At 40.4% G+C, this 18,268-nt stretch overlaps 2 protein-coding genes across 2 annotated transcripts in view; both read left to right on the top strand.

Annotated features, from left to right (window-relative positions):
• The first annotated feature begins 897 nt into the window (after positions 1–897).
• Positions 898–18,268, top strand: part of KLHL3 (kelch like family member 3) — a 145,262-nt gene continuing 127,891 nt past the window's right edge. The window contains exon 1 of the mRNA XM_040444568.1: positions 898–1,028. The gene's annotated coding sequence lies outside the window, so the exon portion shown is untranslated. The remainder of the gene's footprint in view (positions 1,029–18,268) is intronic.
• Positions 7,341–10,187, top strand: HNRNPA0 (heterogeneous nuclear ribonucleoprotein A0). Its single transcript, XM_040444571.1, has one exon. It carries the CDS (start codon positions 7,667–7,669, stop codon positions 8,585–8,587), a length of 921 nt encoding a protein of 306 aa, XP_040300505.1. The 5' UTR covers positions 7,341–7,666; the 3' UTR covers positions 8,588–10,187.

The raw sequence follows: 18,268 nt of genomic DNA, 5'->3' as shown, positions 1-18,268 counted from the left end.
TCTCTCTCTCTCTCTCTCTCTCTCTCTCTCTCTCTCTCTCTTTCTCCCTCTCCCATTCTCTCCCTTTCTGTCTGCCCCTCTCCCCTGTTCACACGCTGTCTCTAAAATAAAATAAAATAAAATAAAATGAAATAAAATAAAATAAAATAAAATAAAATAAAATAAAATAAAATAAAATAAAATAAAATATTTTCGTGAATTATCTGAGAGAGAGAGGAGTCCATGTCAGAATGATTCAATGTGAGACTCAACTGGCTGTTGATGGCTTTGAAGAGGAAGGGGGTCAAAAGCTAAGAAATATGGGTTGCCTATAGAGGCTGGAAAAAACAAGTAATCAGATTCTACCCTGTAACTTGTGGAAAGGTACACAGTCCTGCCAACACCTTAATTTTGGCCTACTGAGAGCTGTGTTTGATTTGTGACCTGCATACTATAAGATAATGAATTTGTTTTTCAATTTTTTAATTTATTTTTATTTTTTAAAAAAGGTTTATTTATTTATTTTTGAAACAGAGAGAGAGAGGCAGAAACAGAGGGAGAGAGAGAATCCCAAGCAGGCTCCACGCTGTCAGCACACAGCTTGATGCAAGGCTCCATCTCACAAACTTTGAGACCATAACCTGAGCTGAAATCAAGAGTTGATGCTTAACTGACTGAGTCACCCAGGTACCCCTGAATTTGTGTTTTTAAACCACTAAATTTGTGGTAATTGGTTGCAGCAACAATAGGAAGCTAATACATCATCACAATTTTGATGATTTACTTGTGCAACTCCAAACACAGTATATATACATACTATTTCCTGTACTTGGCATGCCATTACCTTTTTGGAGGCCTGTCTTTTACACCTACTTCTGAACTTAGCTTCTTTCAGAAGAATTTACAGACTGGATTTCTGCCCATTTCTGTTCTAGCACACTGTATTTGCAACCTCTCTTGTACTACTTCTCCTCCCAAGATTGTTGAGCTCATGGAGGCCAGGGACTTTTATCCCCAGTACCCAGCCCTTGAGTGAATTAAGTGAAATGGTGAGTAAATAAAAATGGAATGTTCTAAATGCTTTTACTTTAGAAGGCTCATATTCTGGTGTGAGTCTGTGCATGTGTTTGTATTTGGGTATGTGTATTTTAGGGCAGAGATATTCTGAGAAATGTGAAATTGTTAAGTCTTCTGAACTAGTCCATTCAGGCTGTTATAACAACAGTGCAGAGACTGGGTGGCTTATAAACAACAGAAATTTCTTTCTCACAGTTCTAGAGGCTGGGAAGTGTAAGAGGAAGGTGTTTGCAGATTTGGTATCTGATAAACGCCTGGTTCCTCCTTTGTAGTTGGCCATCTCCTCATTGTGTCTTCATAGGATAGAAGACTAGAAAGCTCTCTGGGGTCTCTTTTGTAAGGGTACAAATCCCATTCATGAGAGATCCACTCTCATGTCGTAATTACCTTCCAAAGTACCGCCCCCAAAGCACAGTGAGGATTAGGCTTCAACATATGAATTTTGGGGGACACAAAACATTAAGTTTGTAACATCTTCTGCCTCTAATAATCCACCACAACCTCCTACACATCTGGCTGGAAATTTAGTATCTATTGTTACTGGAGTTTTACATATAAGAATTCCAGGTTTATTTGGGGTCAGGAACATGGATTTGGTCCCACGACCAAGGCAGTTTACCTTGCTTTCAAAATAATTCATGACCAGCCTGCATTGGTGTGCGTGTGTGTGTGTGTGTGTGTGTGTGTGCGCGCGTGCGCGCAGGGTGGGGTGGATTGGTGGGGCTATATACTTGCTGGGCCACCATTTCCTCCAGTGGATAAAAAGCCAGAAGCTTCTGGTTACTTCTTTTAAAAAAAAACTTTTAATTTTAAAAATAGAGATATCATGGACCTATAATATTGTATTATTTTTAGATATACAACATAATGACCTGATATATGTATATATTATAAAATGCTTACAGTTGAGTTAGCATTCATCACCATACATAATTACATTTTTTTTTCTTGTGATGAGGACTTTTAAGATCTACTATCCTACCAACTTTGAAATATGGAAAACATGATTGCTAACTACAGCCACCATGCAGTACATTACATCCCCAGGACTTACTTACCTTGTAACTGGAAGCTTATACCTTTTGTCTGGTCACTTCTCCTAAACTTGGGAAGCTATTATTTTTTATACCATGCCTTTGTTCTTTGACATCTCCTCCCATGTGAAGGAAATTAATATAATTCCCTTCTAAAAGCCTACATTTTGCATCCAAGGAAAAGGAATACACAAGCAGTGAAATAAGATACAATTAATATCTCCACAGATTAAATAGGTCTGTGTTTTCTCTTGCTTCAGGACAGTCCCTTTTAACTTTTTTTTTTTTTTTTTTAAGTAATCTCTACACCCAGCATGGGGCTTGAACTCACAATCCTAAGATCAAGAGTCATATGCTCTACCAACTGAGCCAGCTAGGCACCACAGGACAGTCCCTTTTAACGCCAATTCTTGTGGTGGCTTTTTGATATACTTTTTAAACAAAAAGCATTTATTCAGAGTACTAGTCTTACATTGCCCAAGAGAGGAAGCAGAGAGAGGCAGATGCCTTTGAGTGAAAAATGTGAGAGGAGCCCCAATGATGACATTTTGACATTTTTTTTAATGTTTAGTTATTTTTGAGAGTCAGAGAGAGAGACAGAGCGTGAGCATGCGAGGGGCAGAGAGAGGGAGATACAGAATGAGAAGCAGCCTCCAGGCTTCAAGCTGTCAGCACAGAACCCGATGTAGGGCTCAAACTCATGAGCTGTGAGATCATGACCTAAGCTGAAGTTGCATAGTTAACTGACTAAGCCACCCAGGCGCCCTGACATTTTGACATTTTAAAAATGTTTATTCATTTTTGAGAGAGAATGTGAGCTGAGGAGGGGCAGAGAAAGAGGGGGACAGAGGATCCTAAGCAGGCTTTGTGTTGACAGCAGTGAGCCAGATGCGGGGCTTGAACTCATGAACTGTGAGATCATGGCCTGAAGTCAGACACTCAACCAACTGAGCCACCCAGGTGCCCCTGACTTGTTGACATTTATGCCATTCTGTCAAGTATGGGGTTCAGAATGAGACTTAATTTGGTAAAATAAATAATGTGATGTTTCACACATCACCATGGTGGTATTAGGTTCATATCCAAACACAAGTCATTATTTTTCCTCTATAATATCAATTTAACTGCTTCATAATATTTTTAGCTAGGGAATAATTATTTCCTTATTTTATTAGCTATTTGAGAGAAAGTAGGCAGTTTGCAATTTTTTTCCTACTTTGAGCAATATTGAAATACTTGTAGCTAAATCTTCACACAGATCCTCAATTATTTCCTTAGCATAAATTTCCAGAGGCATAATTACTGGTTTGAAAGAATGGGTCAAATTTTTTTTTTAATTTTTTTTTCAACGTTTATTTATTTTTGGGACAGAGAGAGACAGAGCATGAACGGGGGAGGGGCAGAGAGAGAGGGAGACACAGAATCGGAAACAGGCTCCAGGCTCTGAGCCATCAGCCCAGAGCCCGACGCGGGGCTCGAACTCACGAACCGTGAGATCGTGACCTGGTTGAAGTTGGACGCTTAACCGACTGCGCCACCCAGGCGCCCCAGAATGGGTCAAATTTTAAAGCTTTTGATATGAGTTGTGAAAGAGTCCATTAGAAAGACTGAAGCTCATCGTAAATGACGGAAAGCACCCTCTTGGAAGGTACTTCGAGTAAATAAAAATGGAACATGTCTTATTTTGCTAGGGTTTCCATAACAAAATACCACAGAATGGTGGTACCTTAAACAATTAAAATTTCAAATTTAATTTTAACTTAAAAACAAAACAGGTGGGGCGCCTGGGTGGCTCAGTGTGTTAAGCGTCAGACTCTTGATTTCTGTTCCAGGTCATGATCTCATGGTTAGTGAGTTGGAGCCCTGTGTCAGGCTCCATGCTGACAGCGTGGAGCCGGCTTGGGATTCTCTCTCTGCATTCCCCCTCCTACCCTCCCCCCATCCTTTTTTTCTAGGTATAATTTGGGTACAGTAAAATATACCTTTTTTTAGTGTGTAGTTCTAGGAGTTGTGTAACCACCATGTTCAATTATGTTACTGTAATCAAGCTTACAAGAGTGATGGAAATGTCTAAATTTCAGGTATATATATATATATATATAGTTTATTTAATGTTTATTTATTTGAGAGTGAGAGAGCAGGAAGAGGGGCAGAGAGATAGAGGGAGAGACAGAATCCCACGCTGTCAATGCCGAGCTCGACAAGGGGCTCAAACTCACTAACTGTGAGATTATGACTTGAGTCTAAATCAAGAAGTTGGATGCTTAATTGACTGAGCCACTCAGGTGCCCCTAAACTTCAGTTATATTTTAAATTTTTGTTTTGTTTTTGAAGGCTAAGGCACTGGTAAGCAAGGTAAAGCCAAGAAACAAACTCAGGCAATTACCTGAAAGGTAAAATAAAAAAAATTTTTCCTTCTTGAATGATCTGAGGGGTAGGAGATTGACTACATCATTTAAGTGTTTGTATAACACTGCTTATTCATCCCCAACTTTACCAATCTACTCTCCAAAAAGAGTGTAACATCCCAATTACCTTGCACTTATCCTGGCTTCATAATGTCTCTGAAACAGGATTGTGTTGCCTCCCATCATCCCGTAAGTCCCTTCTGTGAGTAAGGTTTTTAACCAGACAAAAGCTTCTCTGAAGCTTTCCTCTTCAAGAGAAATTAACCCCTTAATGGATTCCTAATTAGGTGGTATGGAGGATTATTTTTTGAAACAATGTAGGACAGACCTGTTACTTTGGAGTTTACAGTTTAGATGGGAAAATAAGTTATGATCTTATTCTCTTTCCTTCAGAAATTCATCTTTTACTGTTGTAACTTTGTGTGTGTGTGTCACTCTAAAATTTATTTCTAAAGGTCTAATCTTTCATATGAGCTGTAGTCTTGGGCAGCCCAGAAAACAGTGCCCTATAAATATCCCATATCACCTTAAACATTAACAACTCAGTTCATCATCTCCCCTACTCCCTCTAGAACACTTTCCTTTCTTAGTTTGTCAGGCTGCAATTTTAGTTGTTCCAGATTCCAAACACAGGAATGCTTTTGTTTTCCTCATTCTTTATCATCAGTCAGTTAGCAAATCCTGACATACCTGAATTGTTTTTGTGTTTTTTTTTTTTTTTTTTTTTTTTTTGGTGACAAATATGTAATAGCTTCCTACTGTCCTCCCCTTAATCAGGAGCACACTGATCACCTAACAGGCTATATATCATTCTTTTTTCCTTTAATTTACTTATTTTGAGAGAGAGGGAATGAGCATGTGCGATTGGGGGAGGGGCAGAGAGAGAGAGAGAGAGAGAGAGAGAGAGAGAGGGAGAGAGAGAATGAATCCCAAGCATGCTCTGCGGGGCTCCAACTTCTGAATCATGAGATGCTGACCTGAAATCAAGAGTCTGAGGCTTTACCGCTACCATTTTTATTGTCTGCTTTTCTCCAGTAGAATGTAAGCTCTTGTGAGGGCTCTGTTGACTGCCATCCATATTCCCAGCATCTGGTATATTTGTTAGATAAATTGAGCATTTACTATGTACTAGGCACTGTGAGTTTGCATATGGAATCTCATTTAATTTTTACCACACAGGGGAGTGTTTTATTGTTTTGATTTTCAGATAATAAAACTGGTTACATTTTTTAAAAAGGTTAAGTGACTTGCCCAATATCTAGTGCCAGACTCATTTTGTTCTCAAGCCTTCAAGCTTATCTATATGCCTTTGCAATAATATTTAAGCTACTTAATCTAAATCTCAAGGCATTCCATAATATCAAGGACTCTAAACCTATCTTACCAAAGACGGTTTTCTATCAAAAACCTCTTGCTTCAAACTACCTATTGTACCTTGAACCTTATATAGTTTTCCTTTCCTCTTTATTTTGCTCATGTAAAGTCCCTGTAGAAATTTTATCTAGCCTTTGAATCAGAGATGGAGCGCAAGTTCCGCTTTTCACACCATTCAATCCTGAATACTCCAGGTTGCAGTGAGGAATTCCTTTTCTTCAGGAAGTACCACATGGTTTTGGGGGCTCTTGGTCATGTAATGTCTCATACTATGTCCCATTCCTTGTATCTTGCTTGACACAAAGGTTCGATACATGGAAGCCTTGGTAATTTGCTTGCATTTTCACCTGAGGGTAGGTAAGGTAGTTCCCAGGGCTGCGCGATATTTATGTATGGTATCCTCCGACACCCGGTTGTAAAATACCTTCAAAAAGCTAACGTTTTTGTTGGAAAGGAAGCATCGCATAGGTCACAGAAGCATAAAACGATGTGTTCCTGAAGTAAAATGAAAATGTCAGCTGTGGGAGTACGCTAAGGGAGGCAGAGCAGGGCGTCGGGAAGGGCTTCAAGGCCGGCCGCAGGGTGGCGGGGGGTCTCGCGCGACGCCGCGGTCAGGAATCGCAAGCGCTTCTAGCACGTCGCTGTCCTTCACCTGGCCCCGGGCTCGCTTTTGCGACGGGCCACGTGCCAGTGTTTAACTGCACGTCGGTGCGTCAGTGAACGGTTAATAACCGCCTTTCCCTCCCAGGCCTCTACCCTCCATCTTTGTGCGGACAGGGGGGCGGGGCGGCGAGGATGCCAGGTGTAGCGGCCCGGTCGAAACGCGGCGGGTAAATCCAAGCCCCCAACCCCAACAGTCAAGTTTTCAAAAAGCCCGCGCGTGGCGCCCCAGGACGCATCCGTTGGGAACGACCCGCAGCGCGCCCCCGCTCACCCCCACTCCCAAGCCCAGGGCGGGGGCAAGGCGTCGGGTGGCAGACAGGTCCCCCACACAGGGGGCGCCGGGGCCAACGCGCACTGGGGAGCGCGCCCGTCCAGCCGCGGCCGAAAACGGAAGTGGGCGCGAGCGGATCGCGATCATTGGCTGAACTGACATGTCTCTCAAGGGGCTGGCGCGAACGCCACTGCGGAGTTGGGCGAGGGGATACGGCTAGGGGAGGGGGAAAAACACTGGGAACAGCCGCGGGGCTGGGAGGAAATGAATTGCGGAGGTGCGCGGGGAGCCGGGAGAGTCCCCGGTCAGGGCACACGGGGGAGCCAGGGAGTGAGAGCGGGGCTGTAGAGGCGGTGGCGGGAGCAGCGCAGGACGAGGGCTTGAATCGACCGCGGAGGGCGGGGAGTCCGTGACCGAGAGCGGCGCTGCGGAGCGGTAGGCGGGACTAGAGGGAGCCACGCAGGGATTGGCGGGCAGTGCTAGGCTGCCGTACGTCGGCGGTGACGCACGCTTCGGGGAGGGTGCGCGCGCGTTCAGCGGCCTCTTTGTGTGGTGCCCAGATAGGGGAGCGGAGGTGGTGGTGGCGGTGGCGGTAGCGGCAGCGGCAGCGGCAGCGGCAGCGGCAGCCCTGGTTGTCTTCCAGCCTCCTCGGCTCGCCGTCTAGCCGGCACCTCTCCCCTCCCTCCCCCTTCCTCTTTTCCTCCTTCCCTCCCCTTCCCTTTTTCCCTTCCCCGTCGGTGACCGGCGGTGGCGGCTCCAGCAACAGCTGGGCCCAAGCTGTGAGGAGGCCTTAGCCAACGATAACGGCGACGGCGAAACCTCGGAGCTCGCAGGGCGGGGGGAAGGCCCGGGCCGTGGAAATGGAGAATTCCCAGTTGTGTAAGCTGTTCATCGGCGGCCTCAATGTGCAGACGAGTGAGTCGGGCCTGCGCGGCCACTTTGAGGCCTTTGGGACTCTGACGGACTGCGTGGTGGTGGTGAACCCCCAGACCAAGCGCTCCCGTTGCTTCGGCTTCGTGACCTACTCCAATGTGGAGGAGGCCGATGCCGCCATGGCCGCCTCGCCCCATGCCGTGGACGGCAACACGGTGGAGCTGAAGCGGGCGGTGTCCCGGGAGGATTCGGCGCGGCCCGGTGCCCACGCCAAGGTTAAGAAGCTCTTTGTCGGGGGCCTTAAGGGAGACGTGGCCGAGGGCGACCTGATCGAGCATTTCTCGCAGTTTGGCACCGTGGAAAAGGCCGAGATTATTGCCGACAAACAGTCCGGCAAGAAGCGTGGCTTCGGCTTCGTGTATTTTCAGAATCACGACGCGGCAGACAAGGCCGCGGTTGTCAAGTTCCATCCGATCCAGGGCCATCGCGTGGAGGTGAAGAAGGCCGTCCCCAAGGAGGATATCCATTCCGGTGGGGGCGGAGGCGGCTCCCGGTCCTCCCGGGGAGGCCGAGGCGGCCGGGGTCGCGGCGGTGGTCGAGACCAGAACGGCCTGTCTAAGGGCGGCGGCGGCGGTTACAACAGCTACGGTGGTTACGGCGGCGGTGGCGGTGGCGGCGGCTACAACGCGTACGGAGGCGGAGGAGGCGGTTCGTCCTACGGTGGAAGCGACTACGGTAACGGCTTCGGCGGCTTCGGCAGCTACAGCCAGCACCAGTCCTCGTACGGGCCCATGAAGGGCGGCGGCGGCGGCGGTGGCGGTGGCAGCAGCTGGGGAGGTCGCAGTAACAGTGGACCTTACAGAGGCGGCTATGGCGGTGGGGGTGGTTATGGAGGCAGCTCCTTCTAAAAAAAAATCTAAAAATGCCTGGGAGTGGCTATAGGGGTAGCTCTTTTCAACAACCCAACTAGGGTCAACTCCTGAGTTCCTTCCTCTCCCACCGCCTTCCCCATTTTGCCCTTGGGGGAGCCGCTTCTATGGCTGCTTATCCTTGGGGGTGTTGCCCTATTTGCCTGCCACCTCTCTTGTCTCTCCCTCTGAAGATGGACTCGGCCCCACATACACATTTTTGTGTTACAGTCATTGATGGACTCTATTTTTTTATTATTACTTGGACCTTGGTCGTTTTTATACTAGCAAAATGTCTTGTTTTAATTTGTGTTTTTTGGGGGGGAGGGAGTGAACTTGCTGATTCTGTAGCAAAACCGGGGCGGGGGTTGGGGTGGGGGGGTAGTTTACTTTGTTGTAAGGACTTGATACCTGGCGACAGCGTTTTCTATGAAATCTACTTGGATCCCATGCCTGAAATTTGGAAGCATATGTACAAAAATCATTTTTACGTTTTATTTTTAATAAATCATTGTGTTTGACCGTATATGTCTAACATTTTTTTTCTAGGATCCATTCCGTACCGTTTTAAGGGATATTAAAAATTTTTCGTGTTAACTCTTAATTCTTGATGTGTACTTAGAGAAACTTTTAAAAGGTCCTTTGGTGGGTTTTTTTGTTTGTTTTTGTTTTTGTTTTCTCTGTTGCCCTTCTAGTGACATGTTGAATTTTAAACCTTACAGGCAAAACTTTTGAAGTGGTGGATGTAGCTTTTTAAAATCTTTAAAGTTTCTGTGCATCCATCTCTTGTACTAAGCGATTTCCTTATCATCTTGACATGGTTGGTCACTTCTTTCTATGAGAATTTACTTCAAAGTATGTATTGTGTAGCTCGAAAGAAATAGTTTGTGTTAAGCATGTGTTTTCATTCATATAAACTGTTTAAAAATTTTCACATGGCCTAGTTTCATCCCTCTTACTGGTTTGTCTGTAATGAATGGTTACAAATAAGGGTTATATTTTACCCTTAAACTAAATGCATTTTTGTATTTTCAGAGCAGATTTAAACGTTTTTTCCTATAGCTGAACTGTTGTCCTCTTGGAAATCCTTCCCCCCACCTTTGTAGCACCATCTACTGGCAGAATGGCAGTGTATCTGCAAAACAATTTGTTAAAAAATCTTGTTTAGGATAATTGCATCAGTTTTACAAGTTTTGCCATCAAAAATCTGTTCAGACTTTGGTTACACATTTTCTTGTAACTAAGATGGGCTTTACGGGAATGTAGTTAACAATCCATATCACAATTGCCCTTTCTACATGAGATTTGAAAATGTAAACTGCTATGCATAGCTTGGGCAGTGGCCCCAAATTGCTATGACAACTAATGAACCAGCTACATGTACTGGTGTCTTAGGTGCAAGTTGTAAAGCAAAATATTTGTGTATTCTGCTTGGTTAACAAATGTATATTTGTAGCCCTTTCATGCAATAGAATTCAAGTTGTTGTTTATAAAAAACAAAACAAAACAAAACAATGATATAGGAGAAAATTGCTTTCCTGGATAGAAATATAGAATAGCAACGTTTATGGATATCACAAATAAAGAATTCAATTCTTTACATGATTGAGTGAGAGTATGTATAACCTGGTGGGTGGCTTCAGAGTACCTATAATATAGTACACTTGATTTGATGTTATGGTAAAATTTTTAACTTGAACTTTGCAATTCCAAAGCCCAAATGTATATAGTAAGCTCTCTGAGGGGATATTAATGGGCTTTAAAGTAAAAAAGACTATTTTAGCATTGGCATTTTTTTAGTTCTTGTTTACCGTATATTTCTTAATCTCTAATTCTTGCCAATTTTTAAATCTTAATTGCTAGGGTTTTCCTTTTGAGAGCTAGGAAGAAAGGTCAAGATTGCTAGGCTAGATTATGGCTGCTCAGTAGTTGCTGATGCTTGCTACAAATTTTTAAGTATACCTCTGTGACAAATGGGATAGATGTTTTGCATATTGAATAAATATCGTCAGATCTTTTGCTCTTCAGTGGTTCTATGGTTTCCTTAAATTCATTTTTCACTCTTAGTGAAACACTACATGTGGGCTTTTTCATTTGGTAGTTGAGTCTTGATTTTTGGGTGCGTCTAAGATACAGAAAATGATACGCTTAAAGTTTTCATTATATTTATTACTCTGCCTTTTATTCAGCTTTAGTGGAAAGATCTATTTCTTCTGGGTCATTTGGAACACAACAACTTTTGGAGGGTTTCCAAAGTCTAATAAGGTTATCATTTTGCCTTCCCTACATAGTGATTTTAGAAAGTATAATGAATTATATAAAAGGATTACCTGTTAATTAGACACCTCAAGGTGCTGTTTTGGTATATTAGTAATTCCTTGTCATGTCTTTACCTTTACAGATTCCTTGTCATGTATTTACAGATTCCTGTAATCTGGACTGGTTATTTAGTGAAGGCAAAAGCATAGTGGTATTTAGTTTTTATGGAATTCCTCTTGTCAACTTTTATGCAAGCGTTTTTGATGGTTTTTTTTTTTCTTTTTTGGGGGTAATGAGTTGTATTAAGTCCTTTCACCTTTGAGAGCTATCCGAACATTAAAATTTAAGAAGGAATTCATGGGAAGAGGTGGTACAGAATCTAGTCCATACTGAATACAGTTTTTTTGTGCCATGCTTGAGTCTAATTTGAAAGATTATAAAAAATGAACTTACTTTTTCTCTCCCTCTTGTGAAGAACTTTTGCATTTACAGTATTTTTAGTATAAATTCAGTTGTAATCATTAATTGAATGTTTTCAAAGGTATTTAAAGATTGTTAGTAACTTTAAATTTTAAGCTTGCAGGTGGTTAATGTTCATAGGGATAATTGTAGAATGATAAACTGATTGTTTCCTCCTATAATTTAGCGATTTTGAACATAGATTTCTTATTTAAATCTGCTTCACGATAAATTTTTGTTTTTAAGCAAGGCTAAAGGATTGAGTTTACTTGAAAATTTAGTATTTATCATTATTTTCCTCAACCAGAAGTGACAGTGTCAGTTATTTGATAGGCTTCTTTATTTTTTAAGTGTTTGCTTTTCTCAAAACTGAGAATTTGCATTTTATGTTAAATTTTGTGTGCCTGTGTCTTTGCTGACTGAAAGTGGGCTTTTGGATGTTGGATTGATTTGATCAGAATTGCATCTAGTCGGTATATGGATTTTACCCAGAAAGATAACATTTGGGTTGGTCTCTCCCATTTTGATCAACTTACTGAGTGTAAGGTTTTGTTCACTGGGAAATATCCTGTTCTGTTTAAGAAGGCCTGATTTTGTTTGCATCTGAAATAGGGCAACAAAGATTGCCCCTAAACCAGAGTAGGGCAATGCTTTTTTCTTAATGTCTCATTGCAGATTACTTTGATGTGCCTTTGTTTTATGATTTCTCTTAAAAGTGAAAATACATTAAGGTTTTTTTCAATAGAAAGTCCCTTAAAAGGTAAAACCTAAGAAATCTGCTTTCTACAATTTGTTACTTAAAAAATTGTTATGTTGCATAACACTTGGATTGTAATTCAAGTTACAGAAAATAGCAATATTAGTAGGAAATAGAAAATACGAGGTTTTATTGACTCTTGGGGCTGGTGTATTTTAAAAATAAATTTATTAGGGTTAAACAAATAACTGGTTATAAATCAAACTAAATGAAAAGTATGTATTTTACTAATATGAGCCAGTCCTCAAGGATAATCACTTATAGATGTATATTCAGCTAGCTCTTTTTTGTATGCTCCTCAGGTCGACTGTATAGGGTCAACTGTAAATGTTCCATAGTATGGCTTTTTACAACTTAAAACATTCCTTCTTTTGATGGAATGAGGTTTCTTCTCTTGCTGTTAGCAAGAGCAGCAAAATCAGCTTAAGGGAGGTGGAACTTAAATTATTCTTCTCTTGCTGTTATGAACAATGCAGTGATTTTTATCCTTGCAGATATGTTCTTGCTGATCAAATGTGTACTTAATTGGTGAGATGGTTACCTCACAGTTAAACGTGCTAGACTGAGAATGTACCAGTTTTGTGGTGTCTTAAGTATTTGTCAATTCTTAGTATACATACAGAAAGGTACATCTTCCCTTGTGGCTTTTTTAAAGCCTTAGGGTAATTTAGTGAAAACATTTGACTGAAAATTTTCAAAGCTAGATTATATGTGACATAATAGCTAATGACCTATGAGGACCATTATATTGCTATCTTCCCTTTTTGTTTTCTCCATTAGTTTTTACTGCAGAAATGTTTACCAGTTTTTCCATATGATGGCTATATATATTACTTAGGACATTTCATTACTGTCTGAAAAAATAAGAAAGGTACCGCTGATTATGTTTGCTATGTGTCTTGTGTTAAGTATTTTATGTGCATGATTTATTTCAGTCCTTAGAATAATTCTTTGATGAGATCCTGTTATCTCTGTGTTATGTATTAGCTATGGGCTTACCTAATTTAAGTAATTTGCTTAAGATCATGTAGCTATTGGGAGCAAGAAATAGGCATCTTTTCCCTTATTTTTAAAAAGCATATTGTAAAGGGAGAAAAATAAAATTGCTCCTCCCATTTTCTCCTAATGCCTGGATAACCTGTGTTAACAGTCTACTTCTAGATCTTTTCTTTGCATAGCTTGCATAGCAAGATGAATAGTTACATATGCATATACCTGAATTTTAACATCAAAGATGGTCTTCCATATTTCTACACGGTATCTTATATGACTTTATGGTGTGCTATAGTAAAAAAACACACCATAATTTATTGATTGGCATGTTTCCAGTTTTTCTTCTCATAATTTAAAACTTTTTGCAAGCCTTGTGTTGCCATTTAAACATTTAAAAGCAGAAAAAACAAGTTTGGGAGCCTGGTTGAAGCTGTTGGTTATATTGGTATCCAGATAGTTCTCTAAGAAATCTGCTAGAGCCTTAAAAGGATTTTTTGGATATTTACAGTCCTAACATTTTCAGTTTTACTTCTGTCAACTTTCCGCCCAACTTTGTGTTTCAGATTTTTGTGAGAAAGTTGATTAAAAAATACGTAATTTATCTCCATTAAAAAAAAAAGCCTTAGTGCCCTTATATCCTGAAGGGACTGTATGTTAAGGTCTGGGATTTTACAGCAATAAACAGGCAGTTTATTGTTCTTTACTAGTTCATTCTACCTAAAATGTGTAGCATCATATTTTAGTTGTGTGTGAATAGAGATTTTTCACTGCAGAAATCGCTTTTATAAAAGTTGAATTTTAAGTGATTTGCTAAGTACTTCCTCAAGAAACTCTGAGAAAGAATAGGAAAGAGCAGATGGGAAGTGGTATACTGGGAGAGATTTACTCTGGATCAGAGGTGGGCAATGCCCAAAATCTCAATTTCCAGTTGAAATGTGAATTCAGATCTTACTATTTAACCTTGGTAAGTCCACTTATTTTCTTTTACTATTTAACCTTGGTAAGTCAATTTATTTTCTTTGGACTTCTTTTTCCTGTGATGTGGAGACTAATTGCTTAGATCCTTTCCAATTTCATACTCTTAGTTTTTAGTCTTGTTTGGTAATTATTCAGTAACAGCTTTGAAGAGGAATCTTTGGATGAGTTCCTATAATTCATTAAACAATTTATTGGACATGACTTAGCTAAAAAGTAAGGATGAGCCCTTGCTCACAACATGATACCCACGGTTTAGTTTGGGTGGTGGGAATTTAAACAATTATGATAGAGTGTGAGCATTTTAGTCAGACATATAAGCAGTAGTGGGGACTTCTTTTTGTGGGTCATTTCACTGACCCACAATGTTAAACATGAGAGACATTTGCACTAGTTTTGTCATTTAGGTTGAGTTGGTCAAGGACATTCCACAGCTTAGACCAAAATGCAGATCATGATGTATTGGGCTGTTTACATTTTTTCTTGCCATTACTAGACCACAAAGACCTTAAAAGCACATCATCTATTTTTTGAAATTATTTTGCATCATTTTATGATTGATGGTTTTTGTGAAGTATTGATAGCAAAATCAGCTTAAGGGAGGCAGAACTTAAAAGTATTCAATGTTAGAAAACCAAAACGGTTGAAATATTAAGTGGGAAATGATAATCAGTGCATATTAATGAATCTTTCCATAAGGAGTATAATTCATATTTTGAAGACCCCTTTTATTAAGCTAAAGTTAGCAGCATCCTTACCATTCTTGAATTTTCATCTTGTAAATATCTTTCCAATATTTTGACTTATTAGTTGATTTTAAAATATAATTTTGTTAGAAATAACTTCTACAGTAATTCAGTTTCTTTTTAATTCAGTTTCTTTTCTATAAGAAAAGTTTCTTATAGGGGCGCCTGGGTGGCTCAGTCGGTTGAGCGTCCGACTTCAGCTCAGGTCACGGTCTCGCAGTCTGTGAGTTCGAGCCCGGCGTCAGGCTCTGGGCTGATGGCTCAGAGCCTGGAGCCTGTTTCCGATTCTGTGTCTCCCTCTCTCTCTGCCCCTCCCCCGTTCATGCTCTGTCTCTGTCTCAAAAATAAATAAACGTCAAAAAAAATTAAAAAAAAAGTTTCTTATAGAAAAGAAACTGAATTTGCCATAATTGAAAAGTTATATGTTCTCTAAATTTGATTTTTAAAATGGAGTTAATATTTGTATAATTTGGGGGGAGGCAGTATTTGAGAAATAAGTGAGCATGAATTATTAGCCTCAAATTGAATTTGACTTTAGCACATTGTGAATGTTCTTGATGCTTAAATTTAGTCTTTTACTAAATATAACGTGTGGAATTTGTTGGGAAATAGAATTTATTGCTCATTTCAAAGAGAGACATACAACTAACTGGTTTCAGAAAATTAGCCTTTGACTTTGGAACTTGCTTTTGGGTGAACTTCACATTTTCCCTAAATGAGAATTTAAATGCTACTAGATAAAACGTTTATCATAAAAAGGAGATATTTGAAAACTGCTCTTAAAATAGAAATCCCAAAGTAGGAAGGGTAGAAAGGGCGCTTGAGTCTCATGTACTTACTTTTATAGCTCCTTTTTTACTTGCACTTGGAGCTGGATGAGTTGAATATTCAAAGAACAAAAAGATTCTCAGAAGATACCTTGCTAGGCATTCTTATCTGTGCTTCCTTTTCTACCTACGCAGATTTTCTTAGGCTCCTTTGATTCTTTTATCAGTTCGGTTTGCTTAAAACACACCACCCCCTCCCTCCGAAAACCACCCGGAAAAGTTTTGTGACATCCATCTGCTCTAAAATTCTCTGATGTGAACTTTTACCATTTAAACGACATGTGTATTTTCCAGTGTTTACCATCAGTTTTATCAGGTATTGATTACCTTTGTGCAAAAGACATCTAGGCTCTGGAGATACACAGCAGTGAGACACACATGATTTCTGCCTTCAAATAACTTGCATTCTGATTGGAATTCAGTTTCTTTCGAAATGGTGGATCCTTTTCACCATCATGGCACCGTTTAGGTTGTTTACACCATACAAATTGGAGTTAGTTCCATTGTTATTTAGTGTACATTCTTGGATTTTATTAAAGCTTCACTCTTTCCCTGATTACTTAATTTGGATACCATATGAAAGATGGATTTTTTTTTTCTGATGCTTATGTTGCAAATATAATTGGCCTCAGAGTAAGCATCTGATTTAATATTTCATAGTCCTTAAGGACTTTTTTTTTTTTTTTGCATCAAATAGACAAGATGTCTGAAGATGTCACTTTCTAGTTTTGTGACCTTGAACAATTTGGCCTGAACCTCAGTTTCCTTGTCTTCAAAAAGGAGAGACTTTTACTGATACCTGTCTCACAGAGTTGTTGAACAGATTGAGTGAAAAAATCCATTTAAAGGACTTAAACTATCTTGTCTGGCACATAGTAATGTTAACATTATGACCTCTGATAACAGTTACGACTGCCTGGCAAAAGGTGTACCTTTATTTAACCCCCAACCACACGATATTTGCACAGTTAATGAGGTGAGTGAGTAACTAACTGTCTCGAAAAGAGTAGTGACATAGGCATATATAGTCTGTAGATCATTCTTAATACTGCGATTAAAAATACTGTTTTTAACCCAGGCTTTGCCCTTCACTTGTTGGGTGAGCTTGAATATGGGAGCCCCCTAAACCTCTGCTGTTTTAACTCCAGTAGGAGAGAGATGAACCATGATAGCTACCTGTAATCCACTCCTTCACAGATTGGTGGCTGAAGCTCACCTCAGAAAGATTCAGTAACTTTTCCAAGGCCACTCACCTGGCAAAAAGGTTGAGTTGGGGTTGAATCCAAGTCTGATTTTGATGTTCATGCTGTTCCCACTAAACTTCAGATACACGTGGCTAATTTGTACTAAGGGTAAAGGAGATTTGTGGAAAATAAGTTGGAAGAAGTTGAAACCACATTACTCAGGTCTTTGAGTTGTATGCTAAGGAGTTTGGACCTTATCTGGCAGGCAGTGGAAATCACTAGAGGTTACTGAGCAATAATAGTGGTAGTGAGTGCAATTTAGACAGATTAACTCCCTAGCACTGAGTAAAATAGTTGGCATTTCAATGATATTTTGGGTGACAAGGTTGTTAAGACAACTGTTGTTAATCAGGTAAGAAAAGAGATCATGAACAAGGGGGGTAGTGCTGGAAATTAATTGAGGGGATTTGTAAGAAGCTGTGAAAGTAAAATTGTCATATGACTGGATATGTAGGGAACAAGGAAGGAAGGAGTAGTTTAATGAGAATTACTGTGTAACTCAGAGGATGGTTGATGCCCCTGGGAATGGGAAGAAGAGATTTAGAAGGAAGGTTTGGAATATAGGTGAAGATGCTGGTAAGCACTTTAATGTATTGTGTCTTTTGCACATAGCTTTACAAAATGGTTACTATGCTAACCATTACTCTTTGCCTCTCCAGGCCCACTCTCCATCTTTCTCTTAAGGTGTTCTTGGGAACTTGATTCTTAAAGAACTTCATACACTTTTTTTTTTTTTTTAATATGAAACTTATTGTCAAATTGGTTTCCATACAACACCCAGTGCTCATCCCAACGGGTGCCCTCCTCAATGCCCATCACACACTTTCCCCTGCCTCCCACCCTCCATCAACCCTCAGTTTTTAAGGGTCTCTTATGGTTTGGCTCCCTTCCTCCCTAACTTTTCTTTTTCCTTCCCCTCCCCCGTGGTCTTCTGTTAAGTTTCTCAGGATCCACATAAGAGTGAAAACATATGGTATCTGTCTTACTCTGTATGACTTAGTTCACTTAGCGTAACACTGTGCACTTCCATCCATGTTGCTACAAAAGGCCATATTTCATTCTTTCTCATTGCCAAGCAGTATTCCATTGTATATATAAACCACAGTTTCTTTATCCATTCATCAGTTGATGGACATTTAGGCTCTTTCCATACTTTGGCTGTTGTTGAAAGTGCTGCTATAAACATTGGGGTACAAGTGCCCCTATACTTGACACGTCATCTCCAAAGGCAAGGGAATTAAAAGCAAAAATGAACTATTGGGACCTCATGAAGAAGTTAAAGAGCTTCTGCACTGCAAAGGAAACAATCAACAAAACTAAAAGGCAACCGACGGAATGGGAAAAGATATTTGCAAATGACATGTCAAAGGGCTAGTATCCAAAATCTATAAAGGACAAAACTCCACACCCGAAAAACAATC

This window comes from Herpailurus yagouaroundi, unplaced genomic scaffold (genome assembly GCF_014898765.1).
Source record: "Herpailurus yagouaroundi ecotype Mexico unplaced genomic scaffold, PumYag 192, whole genome shotgun sequence".
Classification (NCBI taxonomy): Eukaryota; Metazoa; Chordata; class Mammalia; order Carnivora; family Felidae; genus Herpailurus; species Herpailurus yagouaroundi.
This window is presented reverse-complemented; position numbering and strand designations above follow the sequence as displayed.